Source organism: Mirounga leonina, unplaced genomic scaffold, assembly GCF_011800145.1.
Source record: "Mirounga leonina isolate KUSES-001 unplaced genomic scaffold, KU_Mleo_1.0 Mir_151, whole genome shotgun sequence".
In the NCBI taxonomy this organism is placed as follows: domain Eukaryota; kingdom Metazoa; phylum Chordata; class Mammalia; order Carnivora; family Phocidae; genus Mirounga; species Mirounga leonina.
In genome coordinates this window covers 8333883-8355882 of record NW_023270377.1, presented here as the reverse complement: position 1 = coordinate 8355882, position 22000 = coordinate 8333883, and the positions used below count along the sequence as shown (strand labels likewise).

At 46.0% G+C, this 22000-nt stretch overlaps 1 protein-coding gene across 1 annotated transcript in view; it reads left to right on the top strand.

Moving 5' to 3' along the window:
- CAB39 (calcium binding protein 39) overlaps window positions 1–3033 on the top strand; it is an 86521-nt gene extending 83488 nt beyond the window's left edge. Inside the window, exon 9 of the mRNA XM_035006912.1 lies at window positions 480–3033. Within this exon, the coding sequence (XP_034862803.1) occupies window positions 480–668 (189 nt within the window). The 3' untranslated portion in view covers window positions 669–3033. The remainder of the gene's footprint in view (window positions 1–479) is intronic.
- The last annotated feature ends 18967 nt before the right edge of the window (window positions 3034–22000 follow it).

The following is a 22000-nucleotide window of genomic DNA, read 5'->3' as shown; positions in this document are numbered from 1 at the left end:
TCATATTTGTGTAGTATTAACATTTAAACAAAAATATACCTGGAAACAGGGTATATCATCTGGACTGGGGACAAGAAAAGTGTATATTTTAGAGGAATGTCATTTATCTTCAGCATAGAATATTATTAATCACAAGGTAAAGGGTAATCCATTTTTTTAATGCTTTTCTTGGAGGTTTTAGTACTTAAAATCTATTCTGACTTTCTGTGCCCAGAAATAATTCCTGCTCAGTTTATTCTAAAATCAGTCTATATTTAATACCAGCCACTGAATTTCAGAGCATGAATGGATGTGTCAGTCCTTTTGACTGAAACATATAATCTCCCCCCCCCCCCCCACATACACACACACCTCTCACACCCACCCCTCTTGTAAAATGAGGTCTTCCAAAGCAGAAGCTTCTGCAGTGTGTCTTGACTGCGGCCGGCGGCCGGGGTCTCGTTCTTCCCTGTGACTGATGCCAGTTTCTCTCCATGCAGGTGTTTGTAGCCAATCCCAACAAGACGCAGCCCATCCTAGACATCCTCCTCAAGAACCAGACCAAACTTATAGAGTTCCTCAGCAAGTTTCAGAATGACAGGACCGAGGACGAACAGTTTAACGATGAGAAGACCTATTTAGTTAAACAGATCAGGGATTTGAAGAGACCAGCTCAGCAAGAAGCCTAATTTCCAGTCAACATCTAAAATATTAAATCCAAATTCAGCATTTGCTGTTAGCTATTCAGCATCAGGCGCTCTTATCGGTTCATGAGGAACTTTACTGCTAACCTGCTGTTAAGTGAACGGTTTTTCATTTTTACCTTTTTTGTTTTTTTAGTCCAAGTTGGAGAACGTAGCTGCTGCTTTCTTGCACACTAGAGCACACGTGGACTTTCTCTTGATCTTTGTGTCATTTCAGAGTTCAAGGACTCTGTTTGCTGTAGGAGTTCTGAACGTGGCTAGGTTCCCGAAGGCAGATGTATAGATGGTGGTGTGATGTAGGGAAGAAGGGGATTGCTGTTATCCGATTAAACCTGCGTGTTTCCATTGATCTCTGTTAAAGGTCTGAGCGTGGATTCTTGGTACGGTCGTACGCCTTCACTAAAGGAAGATGGAGCAGAGCTGCATTTGAAATCAGAGGGCAACCGTATCCAAGATGTGAGCTTTTTGGGTGGATAAAGTTGACGTGCGAATAAATTGATAGCAACTTCTCAAAGGTGTGAAGCTTCATAAGGTCATAAGGAAAATGTATATATGCTTTTCACAGCTTTCTAGAATTTTTTGACATTTGATTTTCTTGAGACTTGTAAACCTGGGTATGTTGAAGGGTATTTGTTAATTTTACTTTTTGGAAGGTATTTTAAACTAGTAGAGCTAACAGTGACACCTTGCATTTCATTTCAACAATGCTCACAGGTTTCTTTTGTATATAATTCTTAGAAGGCTCATTTCTTTTAAATGATTTAATTTGTACAGCAGAGGAATGTTACTGTATTAGTATGTAACTATTACCTAATATTGAGTTTTTGCAAAAAAAAAAAAAATGAATGCTCATATGTAATTGAAATACTTCCGATCACATGAAAATGCTGATTTAACATTTAAGTATCACAGCATTAAAAGAAAAAAATGGAAACCAATCCTTTGTATTCAGTTACCTACTGGGGAGCCGTCCGTCGGCTACGCTTTCCTGCGTGATATTGGCCTTATTCATTTAAATGAGTCGTGAGTTTGCCAGATACGGATGATCCCGATTATGCTAAATTACTGCTGATTCTCCGTATGTGGGGGAAGCCTCTGTAGAGCACCTCTTCCTTCTTAGAGTAAGTAATCCAGTACAATAGTTGTGAAACTGAATAATTAAAACTTTGGCTTCTCTTAGGAAAAGAAGAGTCCCTAGTCCTAGGTGTCCTATGGGGAAATTTATTTTTTTTAATGTCCTGTTCCTTAATGCTGCAGATGATCAGTATTTATGAAGTAACTGATTTTGCACCACTTTTTGTTACTGTGACCACAGCAGAACAATGTCTCCTAGAACATATCTGTGTAAAGTTACTAGAATGGTATCTGTTCATCTTAGTGATACAGAGATCACAGCTAACATCTTAACAAATCAGAGTTTGCCAGTTTGAATTCAGCATGGCTGTAGCTGATTAAGAAATTTATATAATTACTCTTTGCTAGCCTCTCTCACTAATTGAATTATTTATCAGCCAGCAAAATGAGTCTCCCAGTGGATGTTTTAAGCATGAGGTTTTCAACCCTCCTAGGAATACCAGTGAGGAAGATAGCTCCAGGAAACATAGATGTGTTTTATTCCATCCCATTAAAAAGGCAGCCTACATTATAATTGGTTTTCTGAGGCTGTCTTTTCCAAAATCTGTGTAAAATAATTCCTGTTTTTCTATCGGAAGTATGGAAAGCGATCCAAGCTCCTCGAAATGAAAATATCCAAGATGTTTAGGAAGGGAACGGCAGACGTGACCGTGATGAAGCGTTCTGGTTCTCGTGGTCTCGTGCTTGGTATCTGGGTTTAGCGTGAAAACATCAGTTAAAGCAAGTGGAAGAAAGGTTTCCTTGCCAAGCGCCAAGCTGGTTCTTCAAACTTGAACCAACCAACCAGCTTCCACTTGGGCGGCGGCTTCACGGCTCTGGCGCCCCCGTGTGGAAGGCAGTGGGGGTGCAGCCTGTCAGAACCCATACGCCGCCGATGTATTGGGATCTGTTTTGGTTTTGTTTTTTAACAAAAATGTGAAAACATTCAAAGTTGAAAAGTTGCATTTGAAGTTACGATCATTTAATATATTCACATCACCAAAACTACTATACTGGAAGTGGTTTCTTTGTGTGTTATAAAGGTTTAATTTTATGTAAGTCCGTTACAGTTACTCAATGTGATTTTTAACCCTTAAAAAAAAAAAGGTGGAGATGTATACAGTTGTTAACAATGCCATGAAAGCATTTCTTTTTTCCTGAGGAAACGTAAATTTCTTATCAGAATATCTGGCTGGCCCTGTAATTTAAATTAAAATAAAATTTTGGAGAAACAGCATTGTCCGTTTTTATGGTGTCTTACAGGTGGTTGCACTTGTGTCCCTGTGAACAGCCCCGTCAGGAGAAACACCAGCACAAATCTTGTCACAAACTAACCGGAAACAGTTAACACACATGCCTCTCCGAGTCTTTTTTCCTATTCAAGGTTCTACTTTTGGTGTCGAATGCGACTTTCCCTTACGTGCTGGGGCTCCCAGCTCCCTGGCCCTGCTTCTCACAGTTCAGTATTGTCACCCCTTGTTTGATGGCTTTTTTAGACCCTAGGATTTGGGGAGCGGGCCCTTCATCCATTGCTCTGTGACCTTTTATTGTGAACACTCAAGGGTAGAACTGGACCGCTGGGCAGGAGGGTATAAGTTACAGGGTGAGATTACAGTGAAGGCAAGAATGCCACCGAAGCGCCGAAGCGACCGTCTGTCCCCGGGCCGCCTGGGCTGAGGGGGCATAGCCCTGTCCTCGCTTCTCATTTTAACCTTGGTCTGTCCGTGGGACCGCTGTTCTCTGTGGGGATGGCAGGGGACGTGTTCTTGCCAAAGCACTTCACGTGAACAACATCTTATTTATCTCTTCCAGTTCAGTCGGTCATCTCCAAAGGTGACAGGGTCCCATAAGGTCAGAACTTGTGACTTTGCCCTTTCTCTGATCAGACGGGAAGAAGTGGCCATGCTGAGGGCTGGCCTCATGCGCTAGCACACGTCCCACTTCGTACCAGTCACCACTCGGGTGTCACCTCCCCACGTGGCGCAAGAAAAACTGAGGGTCCGGCTGCTCAGAGGTAACGCGTAGCTCTTACCCTGCCTCCTTTATTTATATGTATTATTTATAAGGACCAAAGAAGATCCTGACTGCAAAAGCTTTCTGAAGGCTTAATGCTCGATACCTTGTTCATTCAGGAGACGAGAGCCACTCTGAGATAATGAGTAATCCCCCTGAGAATTCGCCAGAAGTGCCCCCAGATACGCTTCCCTTCAGCTGCTGCTCGGTTTACAAGGAGTGTTCTCCCCCTGGCCCTTTGTGTCCTTACAGCAACTTTCAGAGCCTGATACCCTCTCTCTCTGACCATCCTCTTCTAGAAAGTGTGAAGGACAAGGTAAGACACCCCGCACTACAACCTCAGAGCCCCCTCGGCTGCTCACGGAAGCCAGCCCCACGGAAACCGCTCCCTCAGGAGCACTCGGGACGCGTCCCACTTCGCTCTGCCAGGACAGGACCGTCGGCTTCCGGCTGCCAGTGCTTCCTTCGCCTCTGGCCGCGGGCCCGGAGGACCCGTGACCTCTAAGGCCCCGCTGATGTTTGGTTGCCCGTGTGACCAGGTGGGAACTGACGCCCAGAAGGGCCAGCACGTGCCCCGAGGCCTCGTGCCTGGCGGGTCCCTGGGGATCTAGGTCCCCGAGTACAGTGAGTGACCACCGGGTTTCTAGGCAGGAGGTCGTGTCCTCTGTAATTTGCGAAATACATTTTTCTAGGCCGCACTTCAGGAAGGCTAGACACTGGAGATTTGGGGGGGCAAGATTCATATTTTTCAACATTCTCTACAAGATGAGCTTTAGCTCCTTGGTAATAAATTTTTATCACCTAAATACTTGGTGTTCTGTGGAAATAACATGGGCCTGTTCTGTTTTTCAGTACCTGGGTCTTCCATCTGGGGGAGATTCATCAGGGGCAATGGCCAAGGCTGTGGGAGGAGCCTCAGGGCTGGCCCAGGGGAAGCTTCCAGACAAGGCCGCACCCCCAGCTGGCTCCCTCTCCTTCCTCCCTGGTGGGGGGGCGGCCCTCATGCTCCCTTCCACGTTTGAGAGACATTTGCATCTCCCCACCTTACAAAGTCTCACCTGTGTGGAGAAGGCAGGGAGGGTCCCCTCTTGCCCGCCCCACTCCTAACCCAAACAGTACCTTCTCATGCTCAGCTGAATCTCCGTGTGGTCCTGAGCTCTCCCCAGCCGTCAGGCAGCCCCACCTTGGACCTCTCCCGCATGGGGATGAGGTGGCTGGAGTAGGATTGCTGTCCACCCCCAGCACGAACACACTAAGGACCCGGCAGGGCCCCCACCCGTCTCCTTAGCACCCACTTCTGCCCCCTCAAAGCTGTTTATTGTGGCCCAGGGCACCAAAAGGGTGGCAGTTGATGTCCCCAGAAGCAGCCCTCACGCCAGCGTCCTCACCTGACCTCAGCTGGCATAGGTGCTTCCCAGCAGAACCGAGCTCCAAAACCACGATGTTAATGGTTCCATGAAGCATCCTTTAGCAGATTCTTTCCCTCCCCTGGCTCCCGTCCCGCTCCGTCCCAGGGCTTCCTGGGATCAAGTCCCAAACAAATGACCAGCATTTGAACCCTTGCCCCAGGCTCTGCTTCTGGGGAGACCCAAACTACGACACGCTGGTTTTGTTCCTTCTCCTAACCGAGAGGCATGAACAGCCACTCCTGTGGTCAGCCAGGTCACACACGGGCCTCTCTTAGAAGAGGCGGCCCTGCTTGCTGCCTGCCCTTCAGAGCACGCACGTCCTGTCCCTCTGGCCCTGGCATTTAGGAGAGGCTGTGGCCGCAGTGTGTGTCAAAGCCTGACACCAGGTACCTGTGACCCAGGACAGGCTGCAGACCCAGGCCCCAGTCACCTGAAGCCTCCAGACTCCTATCTTTCAGAAACAGCTAGACAGGCCATGCCACTGCTCCGAAGTTACTCTTCATGGTCGTCAAAACTACTAGCAAAACTGGAAAGGTCCCGATTCCCTCATGCTCTTTCTCTTCCCCAAAAAGACTTTTTTGAAAAGTGTAGCATATATAACCCTGCGAGATGACCGCACAGTTGGGAACCGGGGCCAGAATTAGCAAATGTCTGGGTCTAGCTAAACATTTGCGACGGGGCTAGGGTCGCATGCAGCTGGGCTCAGAGACGCTCCCAGCCAGAGGAGCCCCCTGCCCACACGGCCTCCTCCAGCTTCCCCCACCCCTGCACTCAACTTTAATTCTTAAAAAAAATCCACTGGGTGGCAGTAGAGCTCCTTGTTTCCAGCTGCAGCTGAGCCTGGGGCGGGGCATTCCGGGAGCGTAGCTGCGCCTGGGGACCCCGCGGCGCTGAGTGCCCACCTGCCCCAGCTTCCCGAGTGCCCTTTTGAGAGAGAGAAAAAAGAGGGCAGTCAAGAGAGGTAAACAAAGAGCCAGAGGGAGGGATAGATGCATCATACGGATGCAATGTGTGGACCGTAAAGTATGAAGGGTAGAATTTAGGTGGTGGGTATACGGTTGTTTTGTTTTAAAGCAGCTTTAGCATTTAGAAGAATTTTAGATTTACAGAAAAAAATGCAAAGATAATAAAGAGAGTTTCCATATTCCCCACATCTGGCTTCTCCTATTATTAACATCCTAAATTAATATGGTATATTTGTCATAATTCATGGACCAATACTGATGTGTTATTATTAATACTCGAAAGTATTATTAATACTTCAAATCCATACTTTCCTCAGATTTCCTTAGTTTTTCCTTAACGTCCTTCCCCTGTCCCCGATCTGACCCTACATGACATTTATCTGGTCATCGTGTCTCCTTCGGCTCCTCAGACTCCCTTAAGGGTTTGCCCTGAGGGGCATTTTGTAGCATCTCTCGCAGGTGGGATCTGTCTGAAATTTTTCTCCTGATTACAATGAGACTATGGGTTTTGGGGGAGGAAGACCACCCAGAGAGAGTGCCATCCTCAGTGCATCTTATCAAGGGTGCGCACAGCCCCATGACTTACCCCTCGATGTTGACCTTGATCATCTGGTGGAGACAGGTTTCTCTGCAGTAAAGCTGTTCTTTGGTTTTCCCTCTTTTGATTCTGTCCTCAGGAAGAAGTCGCCACGTCAGCCCACATTCCAGGAGTGGGGATCAGGCTCCACTTGCTTGGACACAAGTAGCAAGTATCCACATGGATTATTTGGAATGGTTCTGCATGAGAGAGCTGTCTCTTCTCCCCATGATATCATTTCCACCTGTAAACTTCCCTTGTAGAGTTTTCTGTATGCTTGAAATGTTTCATTACAAAATGGTGGCAACAAAACTAAATGATCCCAAAAATGGACGGGGGGAGGGGGATATGTGTCCTGCAGACACTGCTGAACCCCAGATGAAGGGCCCCGTGTGTTTGAGGGGCCTGAGCAGCATGCACAGCAACTTCCCTGGAGTTCACTCTCCCACTGCCTCATGGACGCCCAGCAGCAATCCCAGATGTGCCGGCCCAAACCGGAACTCAGGGCGGCCCACCTGCCGGGGGCCCCCAGCTCTGCTCTGGCTCCTGAGTTGCTGCCTCAGCTCCCACCCCTTCCTCCCATCCTGTCCGGGGCAAATCCTGCTTGCTTTGCCTTGAAGTGTGTTGGTCTCGAGGTTGCAAAGGCGACGTCCTTGCACCAATTACAACAAGCCTTCTAAAATCCTAAGAAAGCTCTTTTCCCTTCTTAGGAAACAGACTTACAGATTCAATTGTGTGATGATGCAATACAGCATCAGTATTGATTTAATGTGTATTTTGTGGTGACTGGCGGGTAAATATTTGCTGACCTTCTGCATCTAAGTCCTCCTAAAGCACCCACGTCAACAGATCCCCATTCTCTCAAGGTTCTTAGTTAATCACCAACAATCCCCATAATATTGACTGAGTGATTACCAAGTGCTCCACAAGGGTTAACTCAATTCTCATGACACTCAGGTGGATAGGTCCTCAGGGATCCCGACTTTACAGATGAGGAAACAGAGGCCCAGGCAGGGTCAGCCTCTTGGCCAAGGCCACGTAACAGAGCCAGAAGGGGACTGGGCAGGCAGGATCTCTTTTCTTTAGTCTGACCCTCTACACCCTCTTCCAATTGCCTGTCTTCCTCCAAAAGTCATCAATAAGCAGATAATTGAGGCCAGACCCCAAGACCCAACCTTTTACTGTTCACCTGCTTGTGTGGACCCACCGTTCTTTCTCCCACATTGTTCCCTAAGCTCTTCTTTCCAGCTTCTCTCTTAACTCAGGCAAAACACCCGACAAGCATAGCATCGCATGATGGGAACCAAAATTACCCTTGAAGCAATAACTGCCCAGGAGAGCCGGGGTGGCCCAGACCGCCCCGACCAGCCTGAGCTCGACCCCTGACTGATGCCTGTGCAGAGGGACTGTGGGGTGACCTACGGAGTGACCCACTTACCTTTCCCTCATTATAATGCTAAAATCCCCGCGCAAGTGAGAGCACAAGCCTGTGTGTATGTAGGGGTACATGACAGTGTATGTGGGGGTGAGTTTGCTTAAGGCACAGACGCCCCCTGAGCCTCCTCCACACACGGAGATAAGGCTCCCCTTTCTAAATATTCACTCTAACCCTAAACAAGGGAAACCCATTCACTCTTGCTGGGGAGTCACAGCTTTGGACGCGATTCCCCTTGATCGCTTTATCTGCTGCAAATACAGTTTCCTTTGTGTGTCAGTTTCTACTTGTGACTCACCAGGGAGGAAACTCAAGGTGGTTCAGTGACGCAGGGAACAGTGGCAAAAGGGGGTCTCCGAATCCCACCCATTCTGATCAGCTGTTTACATGAGATGCGCGAGAGGAGCGGCTACGGCTACGGCTCTGTCACTCACCGTCCCCATAGGTCGGAGCCCTGTGCCACTCCGAGGTGCTCCCAGCTCCCAGGTGCTGTCTGGCCTCAAACGGTGATGTCCTTGGCACTCACCCGGGGGGTTGATAAAAAGCTGGTTCTGATCCAGAGGGTGTGGGATGATGGGGCCTGAGATTCTGCCTTTCTAACCAGCTCCCAGGGTGCTGCGGCCGAGGGGCCACACGTGGAGAAGCCAGAGAGGGCAGGTGACACGGGGTGCAGGTGCTCAGCCTCAGCCGCAGGTCATCTGGCTTCCATGCCAATGAGTAAAGAGCAGCTCCAGGCAAGCTCATCCTCCAGGACGAGGGCGGGCAGTGGGCCCAGGGGGATGCGGCTGTGATGCCAGGCCGTGAGGCCACCCACGATGGCCAGGGCCACCGGAGAGACCTGGGGGGCGGGGCGTGGTGTGGACCAGCCTGGGGACCAGAGGACTGAGTCAGGCCTGGACCCAGCACCCAGAGGAGGGATCCTGAGCCGTGCGGCCCCCCAGAGAGGGTGTGGGTCTGAGCTGGGCTCCCAGTTTGCTGTCCATCCCTCTCTTGTGTATCACACCTTATGTTTCTGTCCCTGTCCCCCCTGACCATGAGCTTCTGCCGATCAGGGAGATCAGGGGTCAGGCATCATGCAAGCTCAGCTGAGAGCCACATCCCAACAGGGGAGCCTGCTGCAGGCCTCTAGGGGTACCATCATTCCTGTCATACCCGGGGTTGTGTATTTAATCTGCCAGTTTTCCAGCAGATGGCAGGGAAGCGTCTTGGGGACGAGTGCCCACAAAACACCATCAGGGCTGCCACTCCGCGATCGAGTGAAAGAACAGAACCCACGAGGGCTGGTAGCTCCGGTCCTTCCCGCGGGCAGGCCAGGTGCTCAGATGTGCTGAAGAGAGAGGTGGCTGCCCCCTCCTCGCTGGGAGCCGAGCAACCAGAACCCCTGTGCCCGTGCAGGCCGTGACGCCCTGAGACATGGCCAAGTTCTGAGGACAGGTGGGCGCCCAGCCTCCCATTAGACCTTCCCAGAGGGCCTCTGCCCCGCGGCCTGTCACCAGCAGGGACTAGGCAGGGGGGGAGGACATTCCTGAGCTGCCACTGGGGTGCTCTGAGTCGGGCTGGTGGAAGCCTCACGGGCCCACACGGTGGCAGTGATCTCTGGCTCTTGTCCTAAATGCAGGCAGACGAGGCGGGAGGCGGGAGCCCGGGTTCCTCCAAGCGTGGTGGTGATCCTGGAGGATCCTCATTCCACAGCGGCCTGTCTGGGGGCTGCGCAGAGGGAACGCCCATAACTGAGGCCCTGGGGGAGCCTGGGGAAGCCCCAGAGGTGGTTCCGGGAGAGCAAGCTGCTGGCTAAGGGGGGCTCCCAGGAAGGCTGGGGACATCTGGTAGCTTCCAGGTGTTCCTCTCCAACTCATGGCGATGCTAGGTGCCGGCTGGGGGACCCGAGGGAAGCTGGATGAACTAGTTGCTAAGAGGACTGAGGCTCTCGTGGGTGAGCTGAGGGGAGCTTTGGTGGGGAGCTGAGGCAGCCTCCAGATCCCAAAGGTGCTGCCTGGTCTGGGTAAGAGCAGTCCTGCCATGGATGGAGAGACTTGGCAAGGCAAGGGGAAATCAGGCAGATCCCGGAAAGTGGGGCGGGTTCATGGGACAGACTGGAGTCCCGAAGAGCCCCAAACACAAGAACAGTTCACTCGGCCCAGAAATTCCCTCATCTGAGTTTGGACAAGAAAATAGGGTAGAGGACGGTAAATAGAAGGAAAGTGGATAGTCCCAATCATTCGTGGGGTGATTGGATTCTGGGCCTCTTCCAAAATCTAAACACAGACCTTTCACCCTTCATAAAAATTTACTCAAATTGGATACAGACCCAACTGTAAAAAGCAAAATGATGAAACTCCCAGAGGATAACATAGGAGAAATGACCTTGGATATGGTGATGACCTTTTCAATACAACCAAAGACATAACTCACGAAAGACATGACTGATAAGCAGGACTTCATTAAAATTAAAAACTTCTGCTCTGCAAAAGACATTATCAAGAGAACAAGAAGCAAGCCACAGACTAGGAGAAAGTATTTGCAAAAGACACATCTGACAAAGTACTATTATCCAAACTTTACACAGAACTCTTAAAACTCAACAATAAGAAAACAACCCGACTTAAATATGGGCCAAAACTTTATTAACAGACACCTCACCAAAGAAGAAATTCCAATGGCAAAGACACATATGAAAAGATGCCCCACATCATATATCACCAGAGAAATACAAATTAAAACAGCAATGCGGTGTTACTACACACCTATTAAAATGGCCAAGATTTTTAGGGCAGTGAAAAAAACTGATGGATACCTGCCATTATACATTTGCCCAAACCCATAGAATGTACAACACCAGGAGGGAAGCCTGGCTTAAACCATGGGCTTTGGGTGATAATGACATGTCACCATCAGTTTATCACCTATAACAAATGTCTCACTCGGTGGGGGATGTTGGTGGTGGGGGACGCTGTGCGTGAGTGGGGGGCAGATGGTATATGGGAAATCTCTGTACTTTCCTTTCAATTTTACTGTGACTCCAAGATGGCTCTAAAAAAGAAAAAAGAAAAAGAAAGTTGGGGGGCCTGGGTGGCTCAGTCAGTGATCTCAGCCTTTGGCTCAGGTCATGATCCCAGGGTCCTGGGATCGAACCCCACATTGGTCTCCCTGCTCAGCTGGGAGTCTGCTTCTCCTTCTCCCTCTGCCTGCTTCTCCCCCTGCTGTTCTTTCTCTCTCTGTCTCTGACGAATAAATAAATAAGATCTTTAAAAAAAGAAAGAAAGAAAGAAAGTCTTGGGGTGCCTGGGTGGCTCAGTCAGGCTCTGCACTCAGTGGGGATTCTGCTTGAGATTTTCTCTCTCCCTCTCCCTCTCCCTCTCCCCCCGCTCATGCTCTCGCTCTCTCTCAAATGAGTAAGTAAACACCTCCTAGACAGATCAAAAGGACTCCTAAAGAAACTGATCGATGCCCTCCCTCAAAACGTTATTTCAAAACACTTTAAAGGAAATCAGATGTACGCCACATGGGCTGAGGAAGATGAAATCATCAGTGTCCTCATATGTAAAGTCTTCAAACTTCAAAAGCTTCACTGATGTTAAGAAAACACAGAAAGGGGGAGACAATAGCACCAGCAGACATTCAGGGCCTTCCTGATTTACAGCAAGACGAACAGATGAAGGCTCACCAAACCTCCAAGCGACAGGGAAATTGCCCTTTAATGTGAGAGGAGAATCTCTCCAAAGCAGATGGCAGGACCGGCCGCGCTGGACAATCACAGAGCACGAGCCAAGATTCTGTCAGGCAAATTCCAAAGGATCCTGGGCCATTACTGAAGCCAGCTTATTTCCCCCGAGCGAAAAAACTCACGGCGATGGGCTGAGAGCTCAGGTGGCTGAAACAAAACAAAACAAAACAAAAAACCCTTGAACGCTTAAGGAAAGAACATTCAGAGGCGCCTGGGTGGCTCAGTCGGTTAAGCGTCTGCCTTCAGCTCAGGTCATGATCTCAGAGTCCTGAGGTCGAGCCCCGCGACAGGCTCCCTGCTCAGCGGGGAGCCTGCCTCTCTCTCTTCCCGCTTGTGCTCTCTCTGTCTCTGTCTCCCTTTCAAATGAATAAATAAAAAAGAAAAGAAAAGAACATTCATACATCAGATGAAAATTATTGGGGAAGGATGCCCATATTTTGAGGAGTAACCTTACACCCCTGATGTTCCACGTGGACATCTGGCAGAGGCCAGGAAGGTGGCTGGAGAGCGTTACCCGATAAAACGCAGGATGCTCCGTTAAACCGACAAATATCTCCTCAGCCTGGTGATTGATCATCAGCATCGACGGGCGTGAGTCATGTTGATCACATGTCTCTGACATGAAGCAGTAAAGAATGGCACTTGACCTCTGGTCTTCCTTCTCCAAACCCCTAGCCCCCATCTGATCATAACAAGCACATCAGACAAATCCCTTAGCGGGACATTCTACAGAATATCTCAAAACCGTCAAGGTCATCAAAAACAAGGGAATGACTAAATGTCATGTGGGATCGTGGGTGAGATCCTGGAACAGAATAGGCATATCAGTAAAAACTAAGGAAATCTGAATAAAGCATACAGATTCATGATGGTAATAAAAGTACCATCCCCATGTGAGATGTTAATTTTGAGGGAAATTGGGTGTGGGGCATATGGGAACTCCTCTGTCCTATATTTGCAGTTTTTCTGTAAATCTAAAACTTCTCTAAAAAATGAAGTTAATTTTTTTAAAAAGTTACTGAGGGTACAGGAGATGTGAATAATGTTACCAACCAACTTGCTGTAATTGACATTCGTAGAACTTAAAACCCCAAACTGCACAAAATACACATTTCTTTCAAGCACACACGAAATGTTTGTCAAGATCAGCTATACACGGGGCCACTGAGTGAGGCTCAACAAATCTGAGAGAAAAGGGATTTAAATTATTTAGAGTATGTTCTCTGAACACAATAGAAATAAATTAGAAATCAATTACACAAAGATAGCTCTCACATCCCCAAATATGGCGGCATTAAAAAACACTTTTCACAATAATCCTGTGCCAAAAAAAAAAGAAAAAAGAAATCACAAGGGAAATAAGAAAATATTTTAATATAAATGAAAATAAAAACCTAACATATCAGACGTCACCCCAGCCTCCGGCTTCTTCATCCAAGTGACTTGATCTAGTCCCCTGACTTTAAATTCTGCCTGTGAGCTGCGGAATCCCACATGTTTATCTCCAGCCCAACCTGCTTTCAGAGTTCACGTTATCAAGCTGCTACTGGATGTCTCCTGGATGTTTCAAGAGCATCTCAAACCCCAGAGAGCCAAGAAATAGATTCTCCTCCCATTTCCCCACCACCTGCCCCTTTCCTCAGGCCCCAAACCCAGGAATCATCCTTGGGAATTCTCTTTCCTTCCCACCTCCCCACGTGTCCAGTCTCTGACATTCTTCCGACTCTACTTCCAACCCATCTTGAATCCACCCACTTCTGTCCCTCTCCCAGAATAGAAAGCCCATATTTACAAACATTTCTTACAGTAAGTCATTTGTGTCAACCGCCACACTTTGATTCTTTTAAATTTCCTGCTAAAGATAACACTAATCTACATGTATGAGTCGGCTACGGCTGCCATAGCAAGTAGGGAAGATTGTCTCACTTAAACAACAGAAAATTACTTTCTCACAATGCGGAGGCCAGGAATCCAAGATCAAGTTGTTGTCGGGGTTGGTTCCAATGGAGGCCTCTCGCCTTGGCTTGTCCCCACACGCAGGCCAAAGCTCCGACATCCACGTTCCCCAAACAAGAACTCATTTCTGGGCCTGCAGACCCCACTTCCTCACATGACAAACAGACCTTCACTCGTCCTTGTGGGTGACACATAACCGCGTTGGGAGACACGGATATGAAGGACCGCGCAAGGCAACAAGGACGGATATATTCCACTTTCCTCCTAATTGAATGTTCCCCTGTATAAAAAATACGGGATTTGACAAGAGCGGGCAATGTCTAGCACACCCATCTTCCCGCGCTGACTCCTCCTTCACCTGACCCTCCGCGGCACCTCCTCCAAGAAGCCCACCCTGACCCCTAGCCACGGCTGCCCCCCCAGCCCCCTCTCTGTTCCTGCTTTATGATCTTCAAATTATTTATTTCCCTTGGAGATAATTACTTGATTATTTTTGTCTCCTTTCACTAGAACAGAAGATGCGAGGGAACAGTAAGGCGCTTGTCTGTCTTGGTTTCCGTTTGAACCCCGCGGCCGCGAAGGTGCCTTCACGAGAGTACCTGCGAAAACACAATTCCTGGGAACTCTCTGCGACCTACGTAAAGAAAGGCACATTTTGGGGGTGCCTGGGTGGCTCAGATGGTTAAGCATCTGCCTTCGGCTCAGGTCATGATCCCAGGGTCTTGGGATCGAGCCCCACATCGGGCTCCTGGCTCGGCGGGGAGCCTGCTTCTCCTCCTCCCTCTGCCTCTCTCCCTGCTCATGCTCTCTCTCTCCCTCTCTGTATCTCTGTGTCTCAAGTGAATAAATAAAATCTTAAAAAAAAAAAAAGAAAGGCACATTTTACCGGGGACCATAAAGCTTCCAGTAAATGGAGGGAGAAACCGTATTCTTGGATAGGAATACGGTTTCCCCCCCAAATTAAAGCAACGCCAACAAAAATCCCCCTAGGTTTTTGCAGACAACTAGAAAATTCATTCTAAAAGTTGTCTTGAGAAGCCAATGCATTACAATTGTCAAGAACTTTAAAAAAGAAAAAGTACTAATGATTTTGATGTCCTATATATATAACAATGCTAGAAGGAAATATTGGTGAACACATAAGTTTAAGGAGGAGTCTTTCTAAGTGTACAGGCGAGGGGGAAATCATAAGGGGAAATGTGATGGATTTACTTATCAAAACAGTCCATGAATTCAATAAAGAGGCAGATGTCAAAATGGAAAAATTCCAGTGACTTCTGGTGGACAGAGCTAATATTCTGAATGTGCAAAGGGGTCTTCTGTTTTTTATGAGATAAACACGGGAATGGAAAAACGGGGAAAAGACACAGGCAGGGCCTCAAAGAGTGGGGTCTGGATCACCCCCACACACACACACCGCCCGGTCCCCCGCCCGCCCGGCTAGGGCTGTGCGGTTTATTCCGAATAAGCCGAGAGGTCTGAGCAGAGGCCGGGCCCGGTCGGATTTACGGTAGAACGTGCGCCCTCTGGCGGCTGTGGCGAGAACAGACTTTGCGGGGCCCGGGGGAGACCTTGCCAAGGTCCAGGTGAGAAGCCAGAGGCTCCAGGTGAGAAAGCGGCGGGGATCAAGGCGGGAGAAGCGGTCCGACTGGATAGACTTTGGAGACAGAGCCCAGGGAATGTGCTGATAGATCCAGTGCGAGGTGTGAGGCAAAAAGGCAACAAGGATGACTTCAAGATTTGACCTCAGCTGCTAGAAGGGAGCTGTCCTGGCTGGGGTGTGGAAGGCCGGGGGGAATCAGGTCTGGAAGAGAAAGTGCTTTGGTGGCGGGAGTGTGAAGATCACAGCGTTTCTGGAGGGAAGGTTGTCAATGTGTGTCAAAATATTTTGCAAGACACAGGCCATTTTAAACCAGCAGACCCACTTGCAGCAATGTATCTTGGGAAAATAGCAAGCTAGGGATCAAGAGAGCACATTGCATACAAGTATCTTCATGGTTTTTTAAATGATTTAAATTGGGAAAAAAAAAATGCCTTCATGGTGCCTCTGCTCGTAAGAGCAAACATTTGGAAAAACAAATATTCTTCAATCAATAAAACATGGCGCATTGAAGAGTAGAATTCTACACGCCCATTAAAATATAATGTGTATTTGGTGACGTGGAAAGGTGTTCAGAACATTTAGTTAAGTGAAAAAAGCAGATCAGAAAACTGTATAATTCCATTTTGACAAACTGTGAGTGTACACACGCAAGTGGATTGAACCTGGGAGAATATGCACCGATTGCATACAACAGCTGTGATCCTGGGGAAGAACAAGGTTGCTGTTGTGGGTCAAATCGTGTCCTCTAAAATTCATATGTTTGGGGGCGCCTGGGTGGCTCAGTCGTTAAGCATCTGCCTTCGGCTCAGGTCACGATCCCAGGGTCCTGGGATCGAGCCCCGCATCGGGCTCCCTGTTTGGCGGGAAGCCTACTTCTCCCTCTCCCACTCCCCCTGCTTGTGTTCCCTCTCTCGCTGTGTCTCTCTCTGTCAAATAAATAAATAAAATCTTTAAAATTCATATGTTGGGATCCTAAGCCTTACAGTACCTTGGAATTTGATCTTATTTGAAAATACAGTCATTGCTGATGTAATTAGTCAAGATGAGGTCATTAGGATGGGATAATAGGTGTCCTTATAAAACGGGGGAAAGGGGCAATTTGGACACACACACACACACGGAGAACACCATGTGAAGATGGAGGCAGAGATCAGGGTGATGCTTCTACACACCAAGGAGCACCAAAGATGACCAGTAAACCCAGGAGAAGCCAGGCGGCAGGCCGGGGACTGACTGCCCCTCACAGCCTCAGAAGGAACTACTTATGGCAGCCCCGTGATCTGAACTTCAAACCCCCAGAACTGTGAGACCGTGCATTTCTGTTGTCTGAGCTACTCAGTTTGTGGGACTCTGTTATGGCAGCCCTAGCTAACTAATACAGTTGACTTTCTTTTCTTTCCTTTTTTTTTTTTTTTTTGTTTAGAGAGAGAGCATGCTTGCGTGTGTGAGTGGCAGGAGAAGGGCGGAGGGAGAGGGAGAGAATCTTAAGCAAACTCGGTGCCCAGCGCAGAGCCCCATGCAGGGCTCAATCTCACAACCCTGAGATCATGACCTGAGCCAAAATCAAGAGTTGATCACTTAACCCACTGAAAGCCACCCAAGTGCCCCAATAAGGCTGACTTCCTATATTGTCTGATATTTCTGCAATATGCACTTATTTAATTTATCCCCAGAAAAACAAAGTATTTCTATTTTAAATAAATTTGTATTAAAAAGTAAGTCTCTGATATAATGTGATATAATGGGTAAAAACAACGTGCTCCTAAATCTATTTCAAATTTGTATTCTTATTGATATTTTTATTTTCTGAGCCGTATTCTGGAAAGTGCAGATAAAACAAGGTCACTCGGTTTTTTTAAATGATTTAAATTGGAAAAAAAAAAATGTCCCCCCTGCTGCCGAGGCTGGAGGAAGGTAAGAAGCTGGTGGGTTGGAAGCCTTTGTGAAAGGTAAGAATGCCTTTGTGAAAAGTAATGAGGATGTCCGCTAAGGCATTGTTTATACTAGGGAAAAACTGGAAGTGACCCAAACAGCCAACAGCAGAAAGTTATTTGAGGTCCAATAAGTACCTCCATGTTCTGGGCTGTTTGTTATCTCGTTGAAGCCTTAATATTAGGATTTAATCATCATTACCTATGAAATAGTTTGACCTGTCTTCCCTAATTTGAACATGAGAAAAAGAAAGTTCATCTTCAGTAACAATAAAAATAAAAATAGTTGGGAAAAGAAGAACGGAATACACATGAAGAAAAGAGAAGGAAATTAATGTTTTTTAAGGCAGAAATAGGGGCACCTGGATGGCTCAGTCGGTTAAGCGTCCGACACTTGGTTTCAGCTCAGGTCATGATTTGTGGGTTGTGAGATCGAGCCCCATGCCAGGCTCCACACTCGGGGGGAACCTGCTTAAGACTCTCTCTCCCTCTGCCCCTCCCCCCACTTGCTCTCGCGCTCTCTTTCTCTCTCTCTCTCTCTCTCTAAAAAAAAAAAAAAAAAAACTGTTAAAAATATAATAAATAAATGCAGAATAAAGTAATTAGAAAACGGGAAAAAGCAGAATTGATAAATCCAAGAGGTATTTTTAAATTTTAAAAAATTTTAAATTTTAAAAAATTTTTAAAAATACATCATTAGCAAATATCTCACTTTAAATTATTTTAATGAAAAATTGACAAGATATAATATCAAGGTATACGTTTTTACTTATCAAATTAAAGGATACATTTTACATGATTTCACTAAATGTTAGTAAGAGCAAGGTGTAGCCATTTCTCTCAAATATGGCTGATAATAAATTGAAAAAAAAACATTTCCAGAGAGGAACCAGGTGACATGTGTAAAAAGCCTATGAGATGGGGACAAAGATCTACACACACGGATGTTCGTGAATATGAGAGAATTGTTAATTGTGCCGTACGTATTTGTTTTATATTGCTGCGGGAACATTATCATAAATTTAGTGGCAATACAATTCATCATCCCGAGCTCTGTCAGTCAACATCCAGGTGGGCTCTGCTGTTTCCTCTGCTCCTGGGCTCACAGGTCAAAAGCAAGGTGTGAGCCAGCTCAAGCTCCAAACCTGGAGGGTGCAGGGGTGGGGGCAGGGGAAGGAAGGCACTTCCGGGCTCATTCAGGTTGTTGGCAGAATGCAGCTCTGTGTGGTGGTGGGACCGAGGTCTCTGCCTTCTTGCCCTCAGCTGGGAGTTTCTCCTGCATTCCTTGTCGTGTTGCACCTGCCCCATCTTTACCCAGCAAAACCACTCCTGTCCTTCCATGCTTCAGAGTTCTCCTTCTGCCACACCTGTCTTGCCCCAGCAAGAGAAAGTTCTCTGCTTCTAAGCGATGCAATGAGATTAGGACCACACAGATAATCCAGGATGGGTTTAGTAACGTAGTTACTTCTGTGAAGTTCCCTGCACCACTTAAGGTGACAACATCACGTGGGGAATGTGGGCAAGGTGGTGGGGGTGAATTCTACCTACCTCATGAGAATATGCTGCAATTATTTTAAAGAGAAAAAAAGCAAGATATTCATCAGGGTTTCTCAACCTTGGCACTGTTGACATTTCAGACTGGATAATTCTTTGTTGTGGGGACTGTCCTGTGTATTATAGATGAGGCACCAACCCCAGCCTCGACCCATCAGAGGCCAATGGCGCCTCGCCCACCCAAGCTGTGACAACTGAAAGTGTCTGCAAACATTGCCAAATGTTCCCTGAAGGTCAAAAACGCCCCCAGTTAAGAACACTCACATACTGGGGGCGCCCGGCTGGCTTAGTCAATGGATCGAGCAACTCTTGATCTTGAGGTTGTAAGTTTGAGCCCCACACTGGGTGCAGAGATTACTTAAAAAAGTAAAATCTTGGGGCACCTGGGTGGCTCAGTCGGTTAAGCATCTGACTCTTGATTTCGGCTCAGGTCATGATCTCAGGTTTATGAGATCGAGCCCCGAGTCAGGCTCCGCGCTGAGTGTGGAGCCTGCTTGAGGATTTTTTCTCTCCCTCTCCCTCTCCCCTGTTTCACACACTCTCTCTCTAAAATATATAAATAAATCTTAAAAATGAATAATAAAATCTTTTTTAAAAAGAAAAGAAAATAAAAAAGAACACACACACACTCCACACACACAAATACACATGAAATGGGGTCCTGGTTCTGTAGAAAACACAGCACACACACATATTAAGAGAGAGTAAAAAACATTGGATGAAAAATAACAAAGTATTAACAGTGGTTATTGTGGGTTTTGTCATAATAGTCATTTTATTTTCTTATTCTTTCCTATGCTTTTCAAGTTTGAATAGCTATTGCTTCTAAGCATTATTTGACAAAGCAATTTCTCCTCAAATGGATTTTCAAGCATGAAATCTGTGTCTTTACTCTTGGGAGAAGTTCTACTTGATGGCACTTCACTCTTCTTGTGGACTGTTGAATATTTGTATCTCTATTCATAACTGAAATTATATTTTTCTCCTTTATTTGTCAGACTTTGGTGTCAGAATATATCATCGATGCCTAAAATTAATGGAAGCATCCATAGAATTAGCTGTTCCTTCATTATGAGAGAACTATCTAGTTAAGTGGTCTTGATCTTGATCTCGTGGATGTGATTCTTGATCTCGGGGCTGTGAGTTTGAGCCCCACGTTGGGTGTAGAGATGACTAAAAAAATAAATAAAACTTAAAAAAATAGAATTCATAATATAAAGAATAAAAATAAAGTAAATGACTTAAGGATTGACACCAAGAACCTAGGGAGGGAACAACAAAACAAACCTGAAGAAAAGAGAAGGAAATAAATTTTTTTCCTTTTTTTGAGATAATTGCTTTGAGAACTTTCTTCGGTAGTTTCCCTGATTATAGGGCATTATGATATTCTACCTCTTCTTTGGTTAGTGTTGGCCATTTACACTTTCCTATTAACTCATCCACTTCAAAATATTTATATTTATTAGATATGATTGTATATAAAAATAGTTTATAATTTATAATATCCACCTTATCTATAATTATATCTTTCTCATTATATTAATATTTTTCTCTCTTATTTATTAATTAGATTTTCTCTAGATTTGTCTCTTTCTACTGATTTTTTCAGAAGAGCTATCTTTTCATATACTTAGCAGGTATAACAATTATGGAAAACCATATGGAGGTTCCTCAGAAAATAAAAATAAAACTATCATATGACCAAACAATCCCACTACTGGGTAAGTATCCAAAGGAAATGAAATCAGAGTCTCAAAAAGATAATCTGCACGCCCATGTTCAGCACAGCATTATTCACAATAGCCAAGACATGGAAACAACCTAGGTGTCCATCAGTGGATGAATGGATAAAGAAAACTCTATATATCATGGAATACTGTTCAGCCATAAAAATGAAGAAAACCTTCACATTTGTGACATCGATGAACCTGGAGGACATCATGCTTAGGGAAATAAAGTGGACAGAGAAAGAAAGTACTGTATGATCTCATTTACATGTGGAATCTAAAACAGTCAAACTCATAGAACCAAAGAGTAGAATGGTGGTGACCACAGGCTGGGGGGTGGGGAAGTGGGGAGATGCTGGCCAAAGGTACAAACTTTCAGTTCTAAGATGAATAAGTCTTAGGGATCTAACGTCCAGCATGGTGACTAGTTCACAATACTGTGCTGTATACAGTAAATTTGCTAAATAGTGTAGATCTTCAATGTTCTCATCAAACAAACACAAAGTGGCAACAACGTGAATGGATGTATTAATGAACTTGATTGTGGTGATCATTTCACCATGCATACGTATATCAAATCATCACATTGTACACCTGAGGTACATACAATGTTCATTAGTCAATTATACCTCAATAAAGCTGGGGAAGAGAAAAAAGATGTTGCAGAAAAAAGAGAAAAATATACATACTTACCAGTTCTCCCGTTTTTCCATTTTCCCATTAATTTATTTCCTTCTCTTTTCTTCAGGTTTGTTTTTTTGGTCCCCTCCTAGGTTCTTGGTGTCAATCCTTAAGTCATTTACTTTATTTTTATTCTTTATATTATGAATTCTATTTTTTTACGTTTTATTTATTTTTTTAGTCATCTCTACACCCAATGTGGGGCTCAAACTCACAGCCCCAAGATCAAGAATCACGTTCTCCTCTGACTGCCAGGCACCTCTGAATTCCTTTTTTAATTCTATGGACTCTTACTGTTTTATTATGAATTCTTTCTGCAGGAACTGCTGATTCCCTGCTTCTCTCGCTCTTTCTTCTTTAGTAATAGAAATCTACTGAGCTCATTGCTGCCAAATTAAAAGGACTACATTTCTCAGCCTTACCTCTATCAGGAATAACTAGGATTTTTCCTAGTTGACAACTGCCTCTTTATTTCATACATGGTATTTTCAGATATGTAAACATATCAAATTTTCCATCATGACTTCTTGCCTGGTACAGTTAGAAAGTCCCCACTCCATAGTCACCAGTATCTTCGTTGGGTAAATTTCAGTATAGTATTTTGTTATGCTGAAAACTGTACTCATCAT